The 20,952-nt window shown below is 39.3% G+C and overlaps 1 protein-coding gene across 2 annotated transcripts in view; it reads right to left on the bottom strand.

Annotated features, from left to right (window-relative positions):
• Positions 1-18,598, bottom strand: part of sema4gb (sema domain, immunoglobulin domain (Ig), transmembrane domain (TM) and short cytoplasmic domain, (semaphorin) 4Gb) — a 55,762-nt gene extending 37,164 nt beyond the window's left edge. The window contains exons 1-2 of one of the 2 annotated variants that reach the window (XM_004556743.4): positions 18,514-18,598; positions 10,166-10,473 (exon numbers count right to left, since the gene is read on the bottom strand). In XM_004556743.4, coding sequence (XP_004556800.3) covers positions 10,166-10,301 — 136 coding nt within the window. In that variant the 5' untranslated portion in view covers positions 10,302-10,473; positions 18,514-18,598. Of the gene's footprint in view, positions 1-10,165; positions 10,474-10,900; positions 11,204-18,513 lie in introns of those variants that run through there. The other variant, XM_076887674.1, reaches the window with a different exon arrangement.
• Between the last annotated feature and the right edge of the window lie 2,354 nt (positions 18,599-20,952).

The following is a 20,952-nucleotide window of genomic DNA, read 5'->3' as shown; positions in this document are numbered from 1 at the left end:
CAGGATAACGGTCTGTACTGTGTGGCTCAAAAAATCCAAGAAGAAGAGAAATTATTATATTTCTAAAGTCTGTTACTTAATACTAATTAGCTGGTATGTGTGTCTGTGGATCACACCTGTATGAATGCATTGATGCTAATATAAGTGAGCACTCTTCTTTCATCCGTAACTTCTGAACACTAAAGCTTAAAAATAAGAAGTCCCAAATCAGTGGGTGAGGTCATGTCACATGATTTATTATCTTGTGTTTTTGTCCACTTGTGCAGTTTCAGAATGGCTAAAAAGTTGGTTAAAAGATTAAGAAAACAACAGCGGAGCTTGCTTTAAAAAAAAAGCATGAATGGGAAGCACAAACAATGGCTGCAGTGGGCAGTTTTCATTGTTTTTAACACTCTTTTTTACTATGTGGCAGCTAAAGAAAAACAGAAACAGAGCAAACTATAAACAAAATAAAAAAGAGCACCCGACACTGCCCTCAGGTTCAAGTGCACAGCTACAAGATGTGCACATGCATCTGTAAAATTTAGTACTGCACCTGCAGTTTCTTACCGCAAAAACAAGTTGGACATGGTTCATGATGTCCCTGGTCATAATTCTGACTTCTAAACACTGACAGAGAATTAACAGAAAAATAAAAGATAACAGATGTGCACACTTTCAAAGGGTCAGTATGCCCAGGTTTATTTTCTCTCATGGTTTTCTAGTGGTATTTAGCCATTTTATTTTTAATTGACTAAGATTTGAAGTACAAATCTCTCAGATTCTTCACAATTGCCTTTGCCTTCAGCTGAATAAAAGGTCAGTGGAGCTTCATACAAAAAGAAGCAAAATATGCAGCAGCAATTTATCTTTACAAGTGTCTGTCACTGTGACGAGCTGTCCTTGATATGCTGAATAATCCACACTGTTCACTGTCAGCAGCTTTTATTGGGACCAATTCCTTACAGGAGGAAGATCCAGTTCACAGTACTCTCTCCATCTGGTGTTTTTTCTACACCATATGGGTAGTGTGAATTGTGAAGTGCAGGAAAATTAGTATTTTTTTTAAACACAGCTGCTCATTAAATTGTGGCACATCACACTCCAGCCAATGGATTCTGTCAGTATGTTGACAGGTTTCCACTTACGCATGTCAAATCAAATTTGTTTATGTTTTAGTAATAACAATATTGTTTATGATGGTAATTACTTGTCAGAGCAAACTATTATGTGAATAAGAAAATCCATAGGACAAAGTGTAATTCATGCTGTAATAACTATTATTTATGTGCAATCCAAGACTGTAAAGTGAAGATTAGGCATAAGAAACAAAAACTGCATTTCCTCTAGTGTCTGTGAAGGTTCTCAGTCATCCAGGTCATTGTAGTCAGCTTGGAAAGAAAAGCTTCTGAACTTCTTTAAGTTGCTTGAAGACGTTTCACCTCTCATCCAAGAAGCTTCTTCAGTTCTAAGGTCAAATGGTGGAGAGGCCAAGATTTAAGTCCTAGGGGAGTGTCCCCCAAGAGGGTCATGAACTCCCTGATGATCCTCTACCTAATCACACGAGCCAAGGTATGAAAACGGGTGTAGGTCACAATCAGCCAAGGTTTCGGGTGAAACCTAGCCACACCCTATCATGTGATTTACTGAGGTCAAATGGCCCAGGATGTGAGTGGGCGTTAAGGCGTCTGGGAAAGGATCTCAAAACTGGATTATAGATGGCAGACAGTTGGTGTCGTAAGCCACCGTCTCTGTTCAAGGATGGCTGTTCGCAGCGGACATAGATGGCTTCTTTCACTCCTCTTTCAAACCATCTGTTTTCTCTGTCCAAAAGTAGTTAAAGGTGCAATGTCTTCAAGCAACTTAAAGAAGTCCAGATGCTTTTCTTCCCAAGCTCCTTAGATTTCCTCTAGTGGCCACTTGAGGTTGGTTCAAAAAGCAAGTCAATCGCCATAGATCCCCCCTTTAAAAATGCCCAATTTTAGAACACTAAGAGGCATATTTGAAGCCTTGTATGGTCTCTATAGGTTTCTCCCTTCATAAAAACTCTGACTGGTTTTCAGTCCAGATGAACAGAATCAACTTTTGAAGATTTACTTACCTGGATGATTGAGAATGCATTAAGACGTCTGACTGGGTCTTTCCTTATAAATCATTTGTTTGAATACTAGTGAGGCTTAAAATTAGGAACATGGCCATTTTGATTGACAAGTGTGCTTACACATGAATACTGTAGCTGTCATAGCCAAAAACTGTTCTTTAGTAAGCATTTTTTAGTAAACTATCTGGCTAATATGGCTTTCTGTGTTGTGCAGACTATCCAAGACAATCCATTTGTGGTTCACTTTTGTTAGTGAAATAAAGTACTTTTTATCTGCACCAGTTAGCAGGTATCTGTCTGTGCACAGTATGCATATAGTTTATTTATGCAGCTTGCTTACCAAGTAAATTGTAGCACTCCAACATTTTTTCCAAATGTGGTCACTTCTTTTTCTTCAAAAAACAACATGGTTGTGGCCAAAATGCTACCAGTGAGGCTTCAAAATAGGTGATTTCATGCTGGCTAGAAATTTACAAAAATCGACCAAGTTTTAAGAAGTTTTATAATATGAAGAAAAATAGGCCTGTCCCGATCTGATGTGCATGCTTATTTTGCACATCAAAGTGGCAGTGGTATGTTTACCCCACTATTAATAATGACACAAATACAATACCTTGTCTTTAAAGCTTGTGTCAGAGCCAAAACTTTCATAAGACTTTGTCCAACCAGGGAGACTGCAGAATAAGATGAAGGAAAGCCAAGACTTTCATCTTAGATAAGATGGAAAAACATAACCCCACTCAAATGGTGGCAGTGTCATTGCAGGACTGGCACATCGGCCATCACTGAATTACTAATAAGGCCGTGTCTGAATCAGACACCAACACTATCAGAGGAGAAGAGGATCAAAGCACCATGTAAGCTTCAGGGATTTAAAGGGTCTAAGGCATAAAATGTCTCAACTGAGAACACCCCCCCCACCCCCCCAAAAAAAGGTAACAGAAAATAACAGCAGAGATTAAACCTCTTTAGTTTGAGCAGTCTTGGTCTCGCTGATACAGTTTGTAAATCATCACTGTTATGCACAAGATGCAGCTGGTTAGACTAAGATATTAACAGACTTTGTTGAGCAGTAAATTGATGATCATTAGTGGTGTAATTACCATACTGGATGCAAAACAATTCATCTACACAGAAGCGTCAAGCTGGCAGGCTTTCTTACTGCCAATATCACAATAATGGTGCAATCTATAAGGAACCTTACTACCAAGACCTCTTGTTACATCCCAGCTCTCAACATAGTAACTTACAGTGCATCAATATTTCAGAACGGCATTACTTCAGGTCTGGTGGCAGAGGTAGGAAATGCCAAAGCACAAGCCCCATGGGCAAACAATTGAGTTCAGGACACAGTCAAGCATTAATCTCACTTCTAGGAGTGGAAAAATGCACTGTGGCCCACAAAAACAATCCATGTTTAGTTGTCAAACCTGCCCATAAAGGTTACAACGGTGGATTTCTAATGTTTAATGCATTCAGTATTTTTGCTTTCTTTTAAATGGAAAAGCTCCAATACCATTTCTATTTTCCGCTACAGTGATGTTTTATTAAGTCAATCACATGCATCATGGTCAAAATAACTATTTAGAAATATTCATATGGCAGCTAGTTTGATTAGCCAGAAGAAAGCTGTCTGGTTAGAAAAGCTAGTCTAGTCTCTGTTTACTTTTAGTCTCTTTTAGAAGAGCTTTTAGCTATGTTTCGTCTCGACAAACTGATAAAGGAACTCATCAAATCAGCAGCAACCTCATCTGTCTGCTGTGTGGTGCTGAGCAGGGACAATGGATTTATCAGCAACTCCCACTAAAGACCACTGCCTAACATAGCTCAAAATCGAACTATAATTGAAGGAGCCTCTGTCCCTGTGCCAGTTCTTCACTCTTCACTATCAACCTCATCCTCACACTTGATCTGTATGTTACTGTGCGTGAGCTTTCACATATTTGGTGGTTTTCAGTTGCTGTCCACACAGGGAGATGTCATCAAGTTTCTGACACCTTTCTAACAGCACATCAGTGACTAGCTCTTGGTTATCATAAACTGTGTGCAAACATATTGCCACCAAACGTAACATTTCTTTTTGGGATGGCATCTTTAATAACTATAAACTAACTTGTCTTTTAGTTGTATGGCTGTGGTTCAGGTGACAGATAAGGTTGTGTACTAATTGGAAGATAATGGTTTAATCCCTGGCTCCCTGAGTCTGGGTCAAACTACCCTTGGGCAATATACTGAACCCTGATACATGATGCATTTATCCAAGCAAATGAGGGCATATAAAAAGTGCTTAGGTTAATGAGGCTTGGAGTAAAAAAGTGCTTTATTTGCTGAAATGGAGTAGAACAGCACTGCAGAAAAACAGTCGATGGATCTTAGTATTTTAATAAAGCAACCAACTACAGAGAAATTAAGAGTTAAGAATGCCTGGTTTGGCTAGCAGTAGTCCTCTCTGTTCCTCAGGCAGATCAGTTTTCTTTGTTACTCCAAGAGACAAGCTGCAAGCCGCAGATGGTGTGTTCAGCACAGGCATATTTTAAATAGTTTGCATGATAAAGGTTGATAAAAGTAAGATAAATGCACAAAAACAAAGAAATGAAAGATCTAAAAAGATCCAAAGTTGAAAAGAAAGCTGGGTTATACTCTCAGGGTTTAAAAAACTCACTTTAAAAAAAACCTCCTTCAACATAACATTAACTCTTTTGTTTTAAAATAAGACCAATATTTGTCTTTTTTTTATTTTTTTTATTTCTGGACTCTACTAGAGCAGTAGAATTCTAAATAATCTTTATCTATTTTATACAGAGTCTTGTTGCCAAGGCATCCTCTGAAACAAGTTTTATCTTGTCTGCCTATCAGACAACTTTCTTCTGATTTACTGCTCCTCAAAACCACAAGGTCTGAACAACAGATGGGGCTTCTATGCTCGCAGCCAGAGATTTAGATGACCATGTTAGGGATATCCCCTCTCATTATGATGGGAGCCAAGAGTTAAAAAAACTGTCAGAAATCAAGGAACCTCCTTATTTGAAACCCTGGCCATGTTTAATACGAGCATCCACTATTTAAATAGTGGATGAAAATAGTGGGGCCATTTTAACATCAAGAAAGGAATTAAGTATTAAATAGTATTTATAGATTCATCTCAGTATTGGATAAAAAAAAATCATGTATCAGAATTATTTCTTTGCTTGTTTGCCTTTGGTGGCCTTTTCGATGTACCTGTTCTCACCAAGAGAGCATAAAGACCTCTTCTGTCATTTTCTCTCTTATATACATATCCAAGCGCTCTCTCTGTGATACATCATGTCCTTCTCCTCCCACTCATGCAGCAAACCAGTAAAGCATACTGTAAATTAATGAGCGCCAGCAAAGAAAAATAATATCAATCCTCCCACAGATAGTGACACCCACATATCATCAAAAGGAGAAGAAACTTCCCTTCCCCCGTCCTCCCCGCTGACATGTCTCAGTGAGGAAAGTGACAGGAGATGCATGTATGCAGGATTTTTACATGGCACTTAATAAGCTTCCCCCTACATGACACACACACATATGCAGCACACATTCGCAGGGCATGCCCTAAGAGTGATGAAACGCATGCTGACACACGTGCACGTTCTGCACTCTCACATGTACTCACACGCCTTCCCTGATGATTAGAAACTGGGTCAAGGACAACTTTCTGTGAGGGCAAGGAGAAAAAGAAAATCTGTAATGACAGACGGGCTCAGGCTACAGCATAGAAAAGTGCCCGCAGTAAGAAGAGTATGTATTATTTATAATCCTAGGCACAGTCAGAGATGTGTAAATGAATTGTCACAAACTTGACCACTGTGAGGACAGAACACAGATAAGTTCTTCCACTGTGCATTTACAGAACCTGGTCAAAATGTGCCTGATGGGAACAACTGCTGTTTGCAGCTGTGTTTGTGCTTCACTAAACAGAAGACTCTGTAGGTGAGCCTGGGGTGAGCTTGTTCTCTTGGCCTCAGTTAATGTTGTTTTCATGACTTAAGCACAAGGTGTCCTTAGGCAGGTTACAGCATTAGTGAGGGATCACTTCCAACTTGTCACTTTTCAATTATGCTACACCAAACCACTCTTTTTCCAAACCTAACAAGATAGTTTGTAGTGTCAAAACATAAAAAAGTCACCAAAGCCACAGGACACCTTGCACATAGCAGGAAGATACAGGCAGTACCTGCCCAGCATGAGGAGATAATAGTGAGCCTGAAGAACAAATATAACACTGCATTCTGCAGTGGAAAGTCAGAGACTGACATTATTTTCAGCTTCTACGGTGCCTCCAGGTTTGATTTGCTGCTTTTCAAAACCAGCAAATATTCACCAACAGACCTGTACTCGTTGCAATAATAGCTTAATTATACACCCAATTCCAAAAATTCATCCACCCATTCTCTTCTGCTTATCCAATTCAGGGTCATGGAATTGGATAAGCAGGTGCTGGTGGTGCTGGAGCCTATCCCAGTCTATCACATGTAGAGAGACAACCACTTGCACTCAAATTCACACCTATGGGCAATTTAGAATCATCAATTAACCTAACCCCACTAACTGCATGTCTCTGAAATGTGGGAGGAAGCCGGAGTACCCAGAGAGAACCCACACAAACACAGGGAGAACATGCAAACTCCATACAGAAAAAGCCCAGACAGATGTTGGAAGCAAACTCAGGACCTTCTTGCTATGATTCAACAGTGCTAACCACTGCACCACCATGCTGCCCTAATTCCAAAAATGCCATTTTCTAATCATCAGGGGAGATGTGTTAATAGAAGCACGATGCAATGATTTAAAAATCTAATTTTATTCACAATAAAATATCAAAAGTTTAAACTGAAGCATTTTACTAGTTCTCAAAAAAGTTGGGCCAGGGACGACAAAAGAGGGACAGAGAGGCAGTAATTCTCAAAAGTTGTCATTATCCTGGGTCTTTGACCCAGTGTTTGAGTGTTCCTTTGGATTTGTCATTTACTTCTTTGAAAGCATAAGTTAATTATGTTCTAGTGTCTGAACATATTATTTTCAGGTGCCGCTGAGTTTGTATTTATAGTTCTGGATTTCTGGTTCATGTCTGTCCTAGTCTCATCTCTGCATTTTGTTATTTCTTCAGTATGGTCACGTCTCCATATCTGTTTCTGTCCCAGTATCAAGCCCATGTGTCTTAGTTTGTTTCTCAGTGTGTGTTACTTCCTGCTTTACTTTGAGAATCTCCTGTCTCGTGTGTATTCTGTTCAGTTTTGCTTCCCTTGTCTCATTTGTCTTTATTAGTGTCAGCTGTGTTCCCACCTGTGGCCTCTTCCCTCGTTATCCTGCTTGTGTATATATTGTCTGCATTTCCTTCTGTCCTCCCTTGCAATATGGTATCCTTGTGTCAATGGTTTGAGTCTCCTAGTATTGTTTTTTGTATTATTTTGTACTTCAGTTTAATAAAACCACCTATTATTTTATTCCCTACGTTCCGAGCACTGTGTTTGGGTCTTACCTGCACCAGGCATACCATCCCAAATTTTTGGGAACTGGGTTTGTATATAGTTTAGATAAATAGTTTCACAACCCAGCTCTTAACATAAAATGGAGACCAAAACTAGAAATTTAAAAAGCACGAGTCTCTAATTTAAATGACTAAATTGATTAAAATAAAATGTACAGATTGGAGCAGCAAGGAGATTATGATGGTGAGAGGTGGTGGTCCTCTCCAAACCAACCCAGGCACGCCTTCATCCACATCTTATTAACAGCTTTTAGCCAAACATAAAAATCGTTCATCCAAGCAACTTTAATTCCACAGCAATACAGCAGCTAAGTCTGAAGTAGGAAAGGACAAACACATACAGCTGCAGAGACTCCTTTATTTAGAGATGGTGGCTAAATTAATTTTGCATGCATTCCCGTCTGATGAGCACTCAACAGAGCAAGCCCTTTTCATTTGTTTGATAAATAACCAAAAGATATTCGTAGTCTGGTCAATGCTTCACCTCCCAGTAGTTGCAGTAAATAGCTCCACAACGGTTTCTTTATTCATTGTTCTTCAGTGTACTTTTCTCAACCAATCAGTGCACTTTGAAGCAAAGCTCAGACCTTAGACCTCTCTCTCCAGCAAACAAAGTAATCATCCACTCAGTTCGGATCAAGAAAATGCACCACAGAACCGGGAACAAATACACAACCAGCTTCTGCTGTGTTACAGTCGCTCTCAAAGTTATTGTGATTCAGAACATCAAGCAGCACATCCTCCCATCTCCAAAATATCATCTCACCCTGCAATACTCTCAATAGCACTTATGACACCAGAGAGCTCGGCTAGCAATACAGCCGGCCCTGTTAACTCCACCCGCCCGCTAATAATACTCATCCTCGGAGGACCGAAGAGGAGAAAAGTGGAGTGGGGTGGAGTGGAGGTAAGAGCACCAGCCCTTACTGTTTATCTGTGCTGGAGTTCCCTTCTCACTGCAGCTGGCTTCTGCTGCAGTAAGTGAGGAGAGAGGGAGGGTAAAGGTGAGCTGGTGGGAAGTAAGAGGTGGAGGTGTAAGGAAGACGTGCTGATGGTGTGTGTAAATACCCACTGTGTGCCAAAACACACCTATTCAGCAGTATTTTCTGCACAGACAGTAATCAGGTCTAACGTGCTCAGGTCCTCTTTTATGGAGGCTTCTTGTCTATTGTTTCATTAGAAGTGTTTGCTGAGCTGTGTGATCTAGGACAGGGCATGAGAGAGGCGATTAATAACTCTGAGCATGAAGGAGCTGTCTTTGGGGCCAACTGCAAAAACTGTGCCACTTCCGTAACAGGGAGGGGAGGAAGCAGTCGGAGCAGTAGCAAATAAGGACAGCGATCTGTTAGCTGGGTTGTGCACATGTGTTTGTGGATCCATCTGGAAATACACTGTATTAATGGAGTTTGTCCCTGTTCATACTTTTTTGTGTTTCTTTTTGTGTATCTGGTCTCTTTTTGGATGATAATCATGCTGCAAAGTGTTATTTTATGCCAGTTTAAAGATAATATCAATATTGTAACTGCGAAAATAAAAATAGTATGTGGCTTTTTCCGCCTAAAAGCAAGTGTAAATTGTTCTTTTAGGCATTAAATCTTGGTCAGTCCTACAAATTGAGAACCATCTCAAAATGTGTGATGGCCTCCGTCTTAGGTAATCTGTGGAGAGATGTGAATGACAACTCTGTCTCCCCAGATGTCCATGAACTACTCATGCCAACACCATAGTAATCTGATTTGGCACACCTGGTCTAGGATAAAAATCCTTCAGCTGAAATCTCAGCTTCATCTATGTGATCGTACACTCTGGTCTAGATTATGTTACTCCACAGTTGGCAGCCTCACCATACCACTGATGAACATACTTCGCATTTCATTTGCTTTCTTGTTTATTTTCTTTTTTACTGGTTACAGTAAATGCTCATATTAGCCACCAACTCTCATGCCTTTCCATTTCTGGTTTGGCCTTAGAGCTGGGTCATGACTGACCGAAGCCAACTGCTGTACAATGGGATTAATAGGAGGTGGAATAGCTCCCCTAGCTCAACACAGCCATAATGCTTTCGGGGATGAGAACAGGATGTCTTCTGCTGCTGTTTATTCAGGGAGTTATGCTGGGGGGCAAAACTTGAGCTCCATATTTTTTGGCCAGTATTTGTTTATATTTTGGCCAACCATTTATGGCCAACCATTTAAGGATGCTAAATCATCTTTTAGTTTGTAATCCTTGTCTGCAATGTACCCCTTGTTGTACAACAACCTTAATTGGATTATTTTGATAAAAACATAAAAATCACGCCATGTTCTGGAGCTTTTTTATGATCTTTAAGGAAATTTGCGGGCCAGCATATACAAATGTAAATAACGATTTTTTTAACATTTGTATGTATGATCAGATTAGGATAAAAAGGATCATCCATTTCCTGATAATCTGATTAAATCTTTAACTAATATTAAAAAAAATTGTTTTGGAAGATTAAAATTATCTCCTTTTTACCACTAACCCCCCTGTACAGAGCTTTAATCACAGTTTAAGACTTTTAATTAAAAAAAAATCTGCTTGATCCTCACCTTTTGAGAAGACGGTAGTTCTCGCAGTGACATCCAGGTCCAAGGATGGGCTGAACGGAAAGGCCCACAGCTGTGATAGTCGGTTGAAAAACATCAGGGGCAGCAGGAGGAGTAGGAAGGGCTTGACTGATCCCATGATTAACCTACAGACCTGGGTCCAAGCAGAGACTTGCTTGTGCTCACTGTTTATTGTATGCAAAAAATAAATAATGAAATAATGAAATAAATGTGCAAAGCGTGTATCTTCAGGCCCAGCAGCAACCAGGCGCAGACTCTTTGATTATCCTCCAGCTGAGAACACACTGAGTCTGTGCAGAGAAAGAGAAAAACAATGTGTATTACTAAAAGAGATGTGATCCTGAATACCAAACTAGATGCGGCTGTCAAAAGGTGGTGATGGATTTCACTCATTTATGAACAAAACAAACGTTTGCAGGACAAGGACTCCACCACCCAAGTGGATATGTTGCGCTGGACTAATTGAAAGATTAAAAGGATGTCAAAGTGCCAGAAATGTACTTGTTATGCGGCAAATCAACCCAGCTATTGACTGGCCCTTCTTTAGTGGGCAATAAAATAGTATTAAAATTAGAGATGGACCGATCCGATATTACGTATCGGTCCGATACTGACCTAAATTACTGGATCGAATATCGGAGAAAAATAAAAAATGTAATCCGATCCATTAAATATCACGAAAGCACCTCGCAAAACTTGCAACACGCCGTAACTCACCTCAGAACGTTAGCAGTCGGAGCAGTATGCATCGTGATAGAGCAGCTGTGGCATGCGGGACCTGTCGGTGCTCTGGATAGCATGTGGAGCTTCGCTAGCAACCTGGCATTTCATCTCCGACAAAGTTATCCCCGAGAGAAGTAAAGCAAGTGTGTAAGTCCATCTCTGAATGTTTGTAAAGCATTCCCACGTTAAGCTTAACAAGCGACTGCCTCTCGCTCTCCGGCTGCTACTTCAATCGTGAAACTGCTTAAATGATCAGCTGATCGGCTTTTCTGTCGCGAGTCCGTGTCTCTTGTTTGTTTTGGCCCACTTTGCACCAGAAAGAGGAAACCAGCGGCTGAACAACAGCAGCACGTTTAAGCTTGATAAGCTGTTGTTAGAATTTATTTAATATTTCTTTCTACACCAGGATCTTTTTCTACGTAGCTGACGCTGGTAACTGTGCAGGGGCGGATCTAGCAAAGTTTAGCCAGGGGGGCCGATAGGGCATGAACAGGGAAAAGGGGGCACAAAGACATACTTTTCTTTCTTATTCTCATTTAAAATGTCGAGCTTTTAATAAATAATTATCTGACACCCAAAGTTTTAATTTGATGTAAAATGAATAGAAGTCAATTACTGCATATAGTGACTATTAAGTCTAATATATACCCTAGTAAGCTATAGTACTTTTTACTTTGGGAAGGTACCATCTGTGCAGTCTGCAATTTTGTTGAAGAAAGATGTTGAATCTATTTAATATTTCTTGAAAAATAATTGATTTCTGTGCATTTTTTTTCACACTGCATCAAATTAAGGTTGATTACGTCGATTAAGCATCATGAGGTGGCGCGTGAGGGGTGGTTTCTTATTTTTTATTTATTTCTTTTTGTTGTTGCTGGGAGTTGGAACCCTATTAGTTAGGTTGCTTAATATTTACGCTAAGTACTCTTTAAAATACCAGAATAGGGAGGATGGTGTAGGTTTAAGTTTATTAGATTGATCAGTATTGCTGAACTATGAAATATTTTTTTTGTATACAGGTATAACAGAATAGCTTTAGTGTAGTTGTTGTTTTAAACTTGAGTATGAACTTGCAGACTTGCAAAATGCAGCAAGATATTTAAAAAACAGTTTTGTTGATTAAAAAACACTATATCGGATTCATATCGGTATCGGCAGATATCCAAATTTATGATATCGGTATCGGTATCGGACATAAAAAAGTGGTATCGTGCCATCTCTAATTAAAATAAATCTCATTCCTGCGATGTCTGAAAAGTACATTTAAATCAGTGTGGTGCATTTACAAGTGTAGTATGGAAAGTAGAAAAATTATAATCACAAAATATTTTGCAGGATTTTACAACACAAAGATTATTTGGGTGGACAATCCAGGTACAGTAAGAGCTGCCCAACTATATTTGCCACTAATTTCAGGTATTTAAATGTATCTGTACAAGATAAATCACTTCAATCCCACATAATTCAGCTGGTTCTCCAGAAACGATCTTGTCCCGTGATCAGTCGGACTTCTAATCCTCCATTTTTACTGTTCTCAAGATCTGCTGTGGAGAATGGGATTCGTGTGCTGCTATGCTGTGCTCACTGAGGCTGCAGGGTAGAACAAGGACTATGATCACCATCATTACTCCAAGATTGTAGAGCTGCAGTGTGTCCAACTCCACAGAGAGACACTCTGCTTGGAATCCAATCCACTAGCTGAATATTGCTACATTTTTTGCACACACTACCTACGATAGATAAAATCTAATTCTGTAGCAAATACATGTGTGTTTGTGTGTGTGAGAGAGAGAGTAAATATATTTAATTACTTTATAGTTAAGGTGTAGATAGATGGTAATAGGAAACTACTAGGAGGTCATGAAACATGATGCTGAACCTGATGCCTACCAGGAACCACATGAATGATGTGTGATATTTCAAAACGTCATCAATGAACTTTAATGAAGAGGCGGCGTGCATAAACTTTCTCACTTGACAGCATGAGCACGAAATTACTTGCTGACATGCATCACTGCTCTCTGATTACAACCAATTAGCCAAAGAGAAGGACTAAGGTGCTGTTACGTAGCAGACCATTTAAAGAAAAGTTTGGAGAGTTAAATAATGCGCCTGCATGATGTGATCTTGCAACACACATCTCTTAATTAGCTGGGTGCAGCATGATGGATAATCTAGAGATTAGGCCTTGTGCCATCAGCGCAATCTTCGCCTGGCTGCCCGTTCCCTGGCACTGTCACCGATCAAAGGGTCTACGCTGTGAATCACACTCTGCTGCGCAGTGACACTGGAGAATTCCCAGCTTTAATCTCCACGGCTGCCGCTGCTGCAAATCACTCCCAGCATGAAGCACAATGAGGTTGATGACCTTTCAGTTATAAGTTAGGGTGCTAATCCCTGGAACCAAACTGTAAAATGATAAAGCAGGAGATGAGATGGTGAAAAATTATGATGCATTTGTTTATCCAGATATGTGTACTCAGTATTGATGGTTTGGATTTAAGAAATAAAACTTAATGTCAAACAAACATCCCAAACACACCTACAAGATGTTAGGCTCAAGTGAGGAGCTCTACATATTTTCAAAGCTGTAGGCCTATGTTTTTTTTTTTATCAAGATTATGTTTTTAAGTAGGAGATAAATCATTAAACTGTAGTTTCATACCATATCTAATGATAGCAACTGAGCAAACCGATGTTGACTGGCCTCCAGGAAAACTTGGTACGTAAATCTTAAATTAAAATTACTTTGTTTTCAAGGTTAAGAGAACACATGCTCAAATGGTGAGACCAGGAATATGTTCATCTGCATGAAATAGACTTCAGGTATGAAAATGAATTCTTTTAACACCTTTGTAATATCTCAGTTTAAAAAAGTGAAGACTGAACAATGCTGAAATGACTTTAAAAAAGCATTAAAACCATGTTGTAGTAATTGTTGCATCAAATTGCCACACATGATGCAGTAAACTCTTAGTCAAACAAAAACAAAAAATTTAAAGGCATAATTTTCATCTGTCACTATTTACTGTCCAGTACTGATACCGCTAAAGTTTCGGTATCATCACTTAAAACAGCCAATAATTTAAAATGTAAAAACTAAAGAAGAGATGCAAAGAAACACCCTTCAACCATGTTGTAAGTGTTGATGTTGCATAGTTTTTCAACCAGAGGGTTCTTTGCAACTTCCTGCTTGGCAACATGTGTTTGGAACTCCACAAGCACATGAACCTGCTGATCAGATCAGCTGATCTGAGCAGAGTGGAGCCAACGCTTTGCTGACATCACAACTGCAGCCTTCCAAAACCTCCTCTGGCATTAATGCAGCACAAAAACTGAATGCCAGAAGCTTCATGGCATGAGCAGCTCCTGTAGGTGTAATGCATAAGTGGCCTACTTTATTCTCCAAAGTCTATTTGCTTCTGATACTAGTCTTTGTATTTATCTATGGTTTCTGTCAACTGTTGCTGTGCTTCATACATTCTGTAAAAGGCAGTCTAAATCAGAAGTTGGCTTTATATGATGACAGCCGTAAGAGATTTTAGCACTGTGCTCTTAGAATTTGTCAAATTCACATCCTTGTTTGAAAAAAAAGAAGTAGAACCAAAACAAAAAGCTTTTTTCCCAGTCCACACTACTTCTTTTAAAATTGTCATTACCCAAAATGAATAACACTCCATTGAGAGATTATAGTCAAAATTTTTGCATTTTTAAACTTTTACACTCAGCTAATGCTGACATCATTTGTGACATTTGTTTTTATCAGTCTTCACAGCTCCCACTAGAAAACTTTTTCACGCACACCTTCGTGCTCACAAAAGCCTGTAAGCACACTTTGATGTACAAAATCGGCGTGGTTCCCCTTCGATATTGCAAGCGAGGGGAGAGCAACAGCGCAACATGTGTCTTGTTTGATAGCTGCTCCAAATGCTAAGAACCTCCAGAATCATGCTCTGACAAAACTGCAGATGAAGGCATAGTGAGAAGCTCTTTGTCCTGTTTTTGTCAACTGCTGTCCTCGTGTAACACACAGCAAACGCACCATTGTCTCAACACATCTGCATTGGCGTGTTTGTGTGTCCTGCCCACAATGGTGTTGACACCAATGTGTTCCCACTTATGAAAGCCTGATAACTCCAAGAGGGAAAGGTAAACACATCTGCCTTGGCAGTGACACGAGCAATGTGACATGAAGACAAGAGGAACTGCACAAAAGAGCAGGCGGCGACAAAAACACCTTGTACTCAGTTTATTGATCCAAAGAGCGGGACAGGTCTGATGGGAAATTTTAACCCAGTTTCTATAACCACAGGTCTCTTGCAGCTGGTGCCCATCAAAAAGATTAAGTCGTCACTCCAGAGTATGAAATATATAAAGAATGATGCAGCTGTTTTCCATTGAGACTAATATGCAAAACACCTAGCCTGACATTTCTGCAGAAAGATCAATAAAACAGGTGAGCTATTTTTGGTTTTCCTTTCAACTGATGCCACTTGAAATGCCAAACACACTCTCATTCCTTTGATAGCTGCAGTGATTTTAATGGGCTTATATATTATGTGCTATATGCTATATTTAAATATTATATTTATACTTTTTTTTTTTATCTCAAAGCATTGAGTGCCTGGCATACAGAGGAGCCATAAATGAGATTACTGAAGTTCACCCTGTGGTGTTCACTGTGATGTGGATACAAATATAAATAATTTGCCTCTGTTTACACTGCAAATATATAGAAGTAAGAACTTTTTATGTTCAGGTCATGCAATCACACTCACAAATAAGAATATGAAATTACTTCTTGAAGCTCTAAATAGAAAGTGATTTTAAACATCTAAAAATTACTTTGTTCTGGCTTGTACTACTTGATCTACCACTACATGGAGTTTGATAACAGATATTTCACAAGATGAAGCATTAGTTCAGGGCTTTCAAGATTTTAATGAAATAACACCAGTTTTAATGTGAACGGCAGATCAATTATCAGGGGGGGAAATCACATTTTGTCATACAGGGAAATTACCTTTCAACTAATAAAACTGTTTGATTTATTCTAACTTATTTCCAACCACTATCACAGAAAAAACACCTTGTTATGAAGCTTACAGCTTATGTACAGTATTTTCTGTTTATTTATATCAAGTTTAAGGTGTAAATTGAACTGCTTGGAAAATTTCAGTCTACTAAATTTGAAAAGATTCCTTTAATATCCATTATAAAGACTTATCTTCTCTCTATACTTGTCATCTGTACCCACTGGAAATACTGGGAGAACAGGATGCCTCTGAAAATGATAGCTCTTACTACTATTGTAGAATAAGTAATGAATCACTTTACCCATTCTGAATTTTCCAACTCTGGAAAATCTGTCTTATCTTATCTTGCATCACAGCAGGAAAGAAAGTCGACCTGAGTAATCTACAGCTGATCTACTGGGATTTTCCCACACAACCATAACTAGGATTTACAGAGAATGGTCCAAAAATAGAAATAAAAGAAAGAGTGAGGGGCCATTCTCTGGGTGAAACTGGCCTTGTTGATACCAGAACTAAGATACCAGAGTTAAGAGGAGAATGGCCAGACTGTTTCAAGTTGATAGGATGACAACGGTAACTCAAAAATAACCACTTGTTACAATAAAATTACACAGAAGAACATCTCTGAATGCATAACCTGTTGAATCTTGACACAAACAGGCTACAACAGCAGAACACCAGATGCCATTCCTGTCAGCTAAGAACAGGAAACTGAGGCTACAAATTAAATGGATTCAACAAAATTAGACAATAGAAGACTGGAAAAATGTTGCCTGGTCAAATGAGTCTCAATATCTTCGGCATTAAATTGATGGTGGGGTCAGAGTTTGACGTACACACCATGAAAAGACTGATCAATCCTGCCTTGTATAAGCAGTTCAGGCTGTTGGTGGTGTAATTCTAGGTGCCTATGCGATATTTCATTTACAAAATTTGGGCCCTTAATATCAGCAAACACCACAGCCTACCTGAGTATTGTTGCTGACCATGTCCATCCCATTATGACAACAGTGCACCCATCTTCTAATGGATCCTCACAGCAGGATAAAGTGCTATGTCACAAAGTTCAAGCTGGTTTCTTGAGCAAGACAATGAGTCTAATTTACTGAAATGGCCTCCACAGTCACCAGCTCTCACCTTTGGAGTGTGGTGAAATGAAGGACTCGCTTCACGGATGCGCAGCCAAGAAATCTGCAGCAACTCTGTGATGCCGTCATATTAATATGAACCAAAGTCTCTGAGGAGTGTTGCCAGCTCACTGTGGAATGTGTGCCACAAAGAATTAAGGGGGTCCAACCCATTACTACCAAGGTGTGACTAATAAAGTGTCAGCTGAGTCCATATTGATACATTTATTGTGAAATTGTTGTACTGCATATAAGAAACATGACCAACTCATAAAGTATGCAGATTGATACAGACTGAACTACAGGAAATACAAAAAATTAAATGCTATCAGTTAACTGTATCTTCTTTTTTGTCTGTTTTTGTCTAATTTTATTCAGAAGTTTTCTCAAAATACATACAGGGTTGGAGGATGGGTCAGTAGCCCATCCCTCAACAAAAAAATCCATTTAGTAACTGTACAAAAGCATACAACAAAGATAGAATTATACAAATATTATTTAACATACTTGCATTATTGACATAACAATTTCATGGTTTGCATATCAGGGTTGTGTCAATACTAGTACAGTGCTACACCTCTAGTACTCTAGCCTACTTACTGTATAACACAGCCATATTATATGTTAGCACTCTGAAACAGTCCCTTGTGTCTAAGAAGTTTTATTACTCAGATTTGGCTACTAATATTTAGAGCGTGTACTTTTACCCACGTATGTAGGATTTCAATTTGTAATAGAATATGGAGTATTTTAGATATTGAGTATTTTTAATCACTCAAGAAATCTGGCTGCTTCTTACGCCAAAGCAACCTGCCATCTGTGAAAATTTTTATGACTTAATAACGTATCTATAAAGCATGAATAAATGACAAAGATTACAAAGTAATCATTAATAAAAGCCACTAGTTACAGCTTTTACAGCGAGACTCGGCGACAAGTGCCAAAAAGCTTATTTAAGGAATGTATTCAATGAATCTCTCAAGTTTAATGTGCTTTAGAAACCACTGCTCAGCTTTATGTCTACCCATTTAAATTGATGCTTCCTCCAACAGCAAAACACCGCAACGAGGCTTTACAAGATATTAAATCACAGCAGATGTTCTAATTTCAACTTGAAACAATAAGTGACTGTCCTCAATGTCCTCAGAAGCAGCGGTGACACTAAAACGCACCTAATATGCATTTATGCCATAGTTAACGTCCACAAATGTGGCTGTAATAACTTAATGAGTGTTAATGTAAACAGTCAATGAACGTGAGGACGTCTACCCATGTGCACCTGTCCGACCTGGACTGCAGCACTGAGAGCCGAAAACAGCACCGCACGCGGTTTGGTCACCTTCACCTGAGCAGCCTCTTTACATCAGCAAATAGAGAGCAAGGAAAAGTGGAAGAAACACGGAGAAGCAGTCCGGAATGAAACATAACAGCAGTGAGGACTCACCTGCTTGTTTTCCTGTAGCTCTGCTCCTAAATCCTTTGAACCGACCTCTCCGCGGTGAAACACAGAGCTTCTCTGCTGCTGCTGCTGCTGCAGTTACCCAATGCTCAAACACAACCGACTCTCCCTCCACCCCCCGACACACAAACACACACACACACACACTGAGATCACAGGCTTTCCACAATTTCACCACCTCACATGTTCTTTTTGTTGTTTTGTTTGAGTTTCTATTAATTTTATTTTAAGAGTAAAGAAATTGTTTAGGAAGGATGTTTTTTCACCCATATCCAGATAATAAGCAGGTGTACGCTTTTTTGTGATTTTTACTCAATAGATTCGCCTTTTTGGATTCTTGAAAACGAAGGGTTTAAGCTCAGTGTTTGGCGTTTCTAACAAACGTATAATAATGTTCTTTCTCAATAGAAGAATGGAAATGTGTCAGTTCCACATAGAAGTGTGATTGATTTTAATTTTCTTTAAGAATATTACTTAACTGTTTCGTAAATTCTCCTGGAAATGTTTCCAAACATTAGTAAGCCTTCCAGTGTGACACCCCACGCAGGCTGTAAATGTAAAGTCGAGTGGAGCCCATGTGATGTGTGAGCGACTCCTGCTGGACAAAAGCTAGAACGACAAAACTTTGGGCTTTGGTACAGTATTTCTTTACCTTGTTTAGGTTAGACGGGATAACTATAGCTGGTTCATCAAATCTAAGATAACCAGGCAACATTGCATTTCAATAGATATGTGATTTGATTACTGGACTGCTTCTTATATAGTTCTTTTCTACTCTGCATGAGTACTCAAAGCACTTTATACAGCGTGTCTCATACACCACGGATGTTCTGTATGCAGACTGAAGCAGCCAGGAACCCTGGAGCTTCACTTGCAATCTTTATAAATGACTGCATCTACTCTATTAAAGAATAAAGTGGTCTATAGCAAAAATGCAGTGATCCTGTTATCCAACCACAGTGTTTAACATTATCATTGACATGATACTTGACATACTTGCTGTGTAATTCCAAACGCCTGCTACCCAGTTTGGAGATAAAATTATATTTTTTTATTGATTTTATATGGTGCACAGTGGTTGAATCTGATGATCCAAGTATCCAAATGGAGAGGCTGGAGCCTATCCCAGCTGTCAGGGTGAGAGTCAGCGTCCAGCCTGGACAGGTTGCCAGTCTGTGGAAGGCTAACACACAGACAACCATTCACACCCACTGTCAGTTTACAATCACCAATTATAACCCCAACAATGTATTTGGACTGTGGGAGGAAGCCATAGTACCAAAGAAAAAACCCCTAACAGACACAGGAAGAACATACAAATATCATGGTGAGCATTGGTGTCTTTTGGGAATTTGCTTTTAGAAGTGGTTATTAGTTCCTTATAGCATCCCCTTCCTTTCCTTAGTCTTAAGGGTTTATTCTTGTGTCTCCCAGGTTCATTCAGTGTCATCCTCATTGTGATGGCTGCATGCCAACACACAACTGAAATACTCAGGTAATATTTTTGTTTACCTTTCTTTTTGCATTGTACTGTAAAGCTTCAGTGTCCATAAATTAACTGAAAGGTTTAAACTGGGTAGTTTGTAATACATGACAGCAGCAGGCCATAGTGCAAGGAATAGCATAGAATCTGTTTTGTATTGTTTGTTATTGTACTATATGTTGTATTAATTATTTTCTCTTCTTTTTGAGTTACCTGGCTGCTGCTCCAGTCCTTCCTGGTTTGAGTAAAGGAGAAGGCTAAGGGTGGAGCTGGTTTAAATGCAGAGGTCAATAAAATAGATTTCACCAGCTGTTGTGACCACACAAGGGGGGGAATGGGCTTTCTTCTTGTATTATGTTTAGCTATTGTCTCTGTGGTTTCCACCTTTGATGTATACCATGGTTCATTCACTTAATATATAACAGGAGTAGTCTCTCATTTGGGGAGGTCAGTTTGCTGAGTTATGGTGTTTTGTTAAGTGTTTTTAGTAGAATTTTGCTTTAGTTGGCCTCTTTTATGGGCCCACTTACTTCTTAAAATAGTTTGTTTCTGTCATTTAGAATTTTTGTAATAATTTTGCCTTTTGGGGGGCATAATAAAACCCATTTTGTGAAGGTTATACCTGTGCCTGTATGTTCTTGGTTGCCTGGTCCCTGATACCCATGTTTGTCCATGTCCTTGTCTCAGTATCGATGATTTCCTGTTTCATTTTGGTAATCTTTTGTCCTTCTTTGCTTCTGTGCCTGTTTGTATTCCCCTTTGTCTCATCTTCCCTGATTTGTTCTCTTCTGTGTTCCCTGGTGTCTCATGTGTGCTTGTTGTTTGTCTCCTTCTGTCCCCTGTCTAGTCCTTTTGTTCTCCTCTTAAGTTACCTTGGCCCCTTGTTCACTTCTGGCTTCGCTTTCTTCCCCTTGTGTTTTCCCCCAGTCAGTCATGTCTGT

This window comes from Maylandia zebra, linkage group LG8 (assembly GCF_041146795.1).
Source record: "Maylandia zebra isolate NMK-2024a linkage group LG8, Mzebra_GT3a, whole genome shotgun sequence".
Classification (NCBI taxonomy): Eukaryota; Metazoa; Chordata; class Actinopteri; order Cichliformes; family Cichlidae; genus Maylandia; species Maylandia zebra.
Note: the sequence above shows the minus strand (reverse complement) of the source record. Positions and strands in the feature narration are given on the sequence as shown.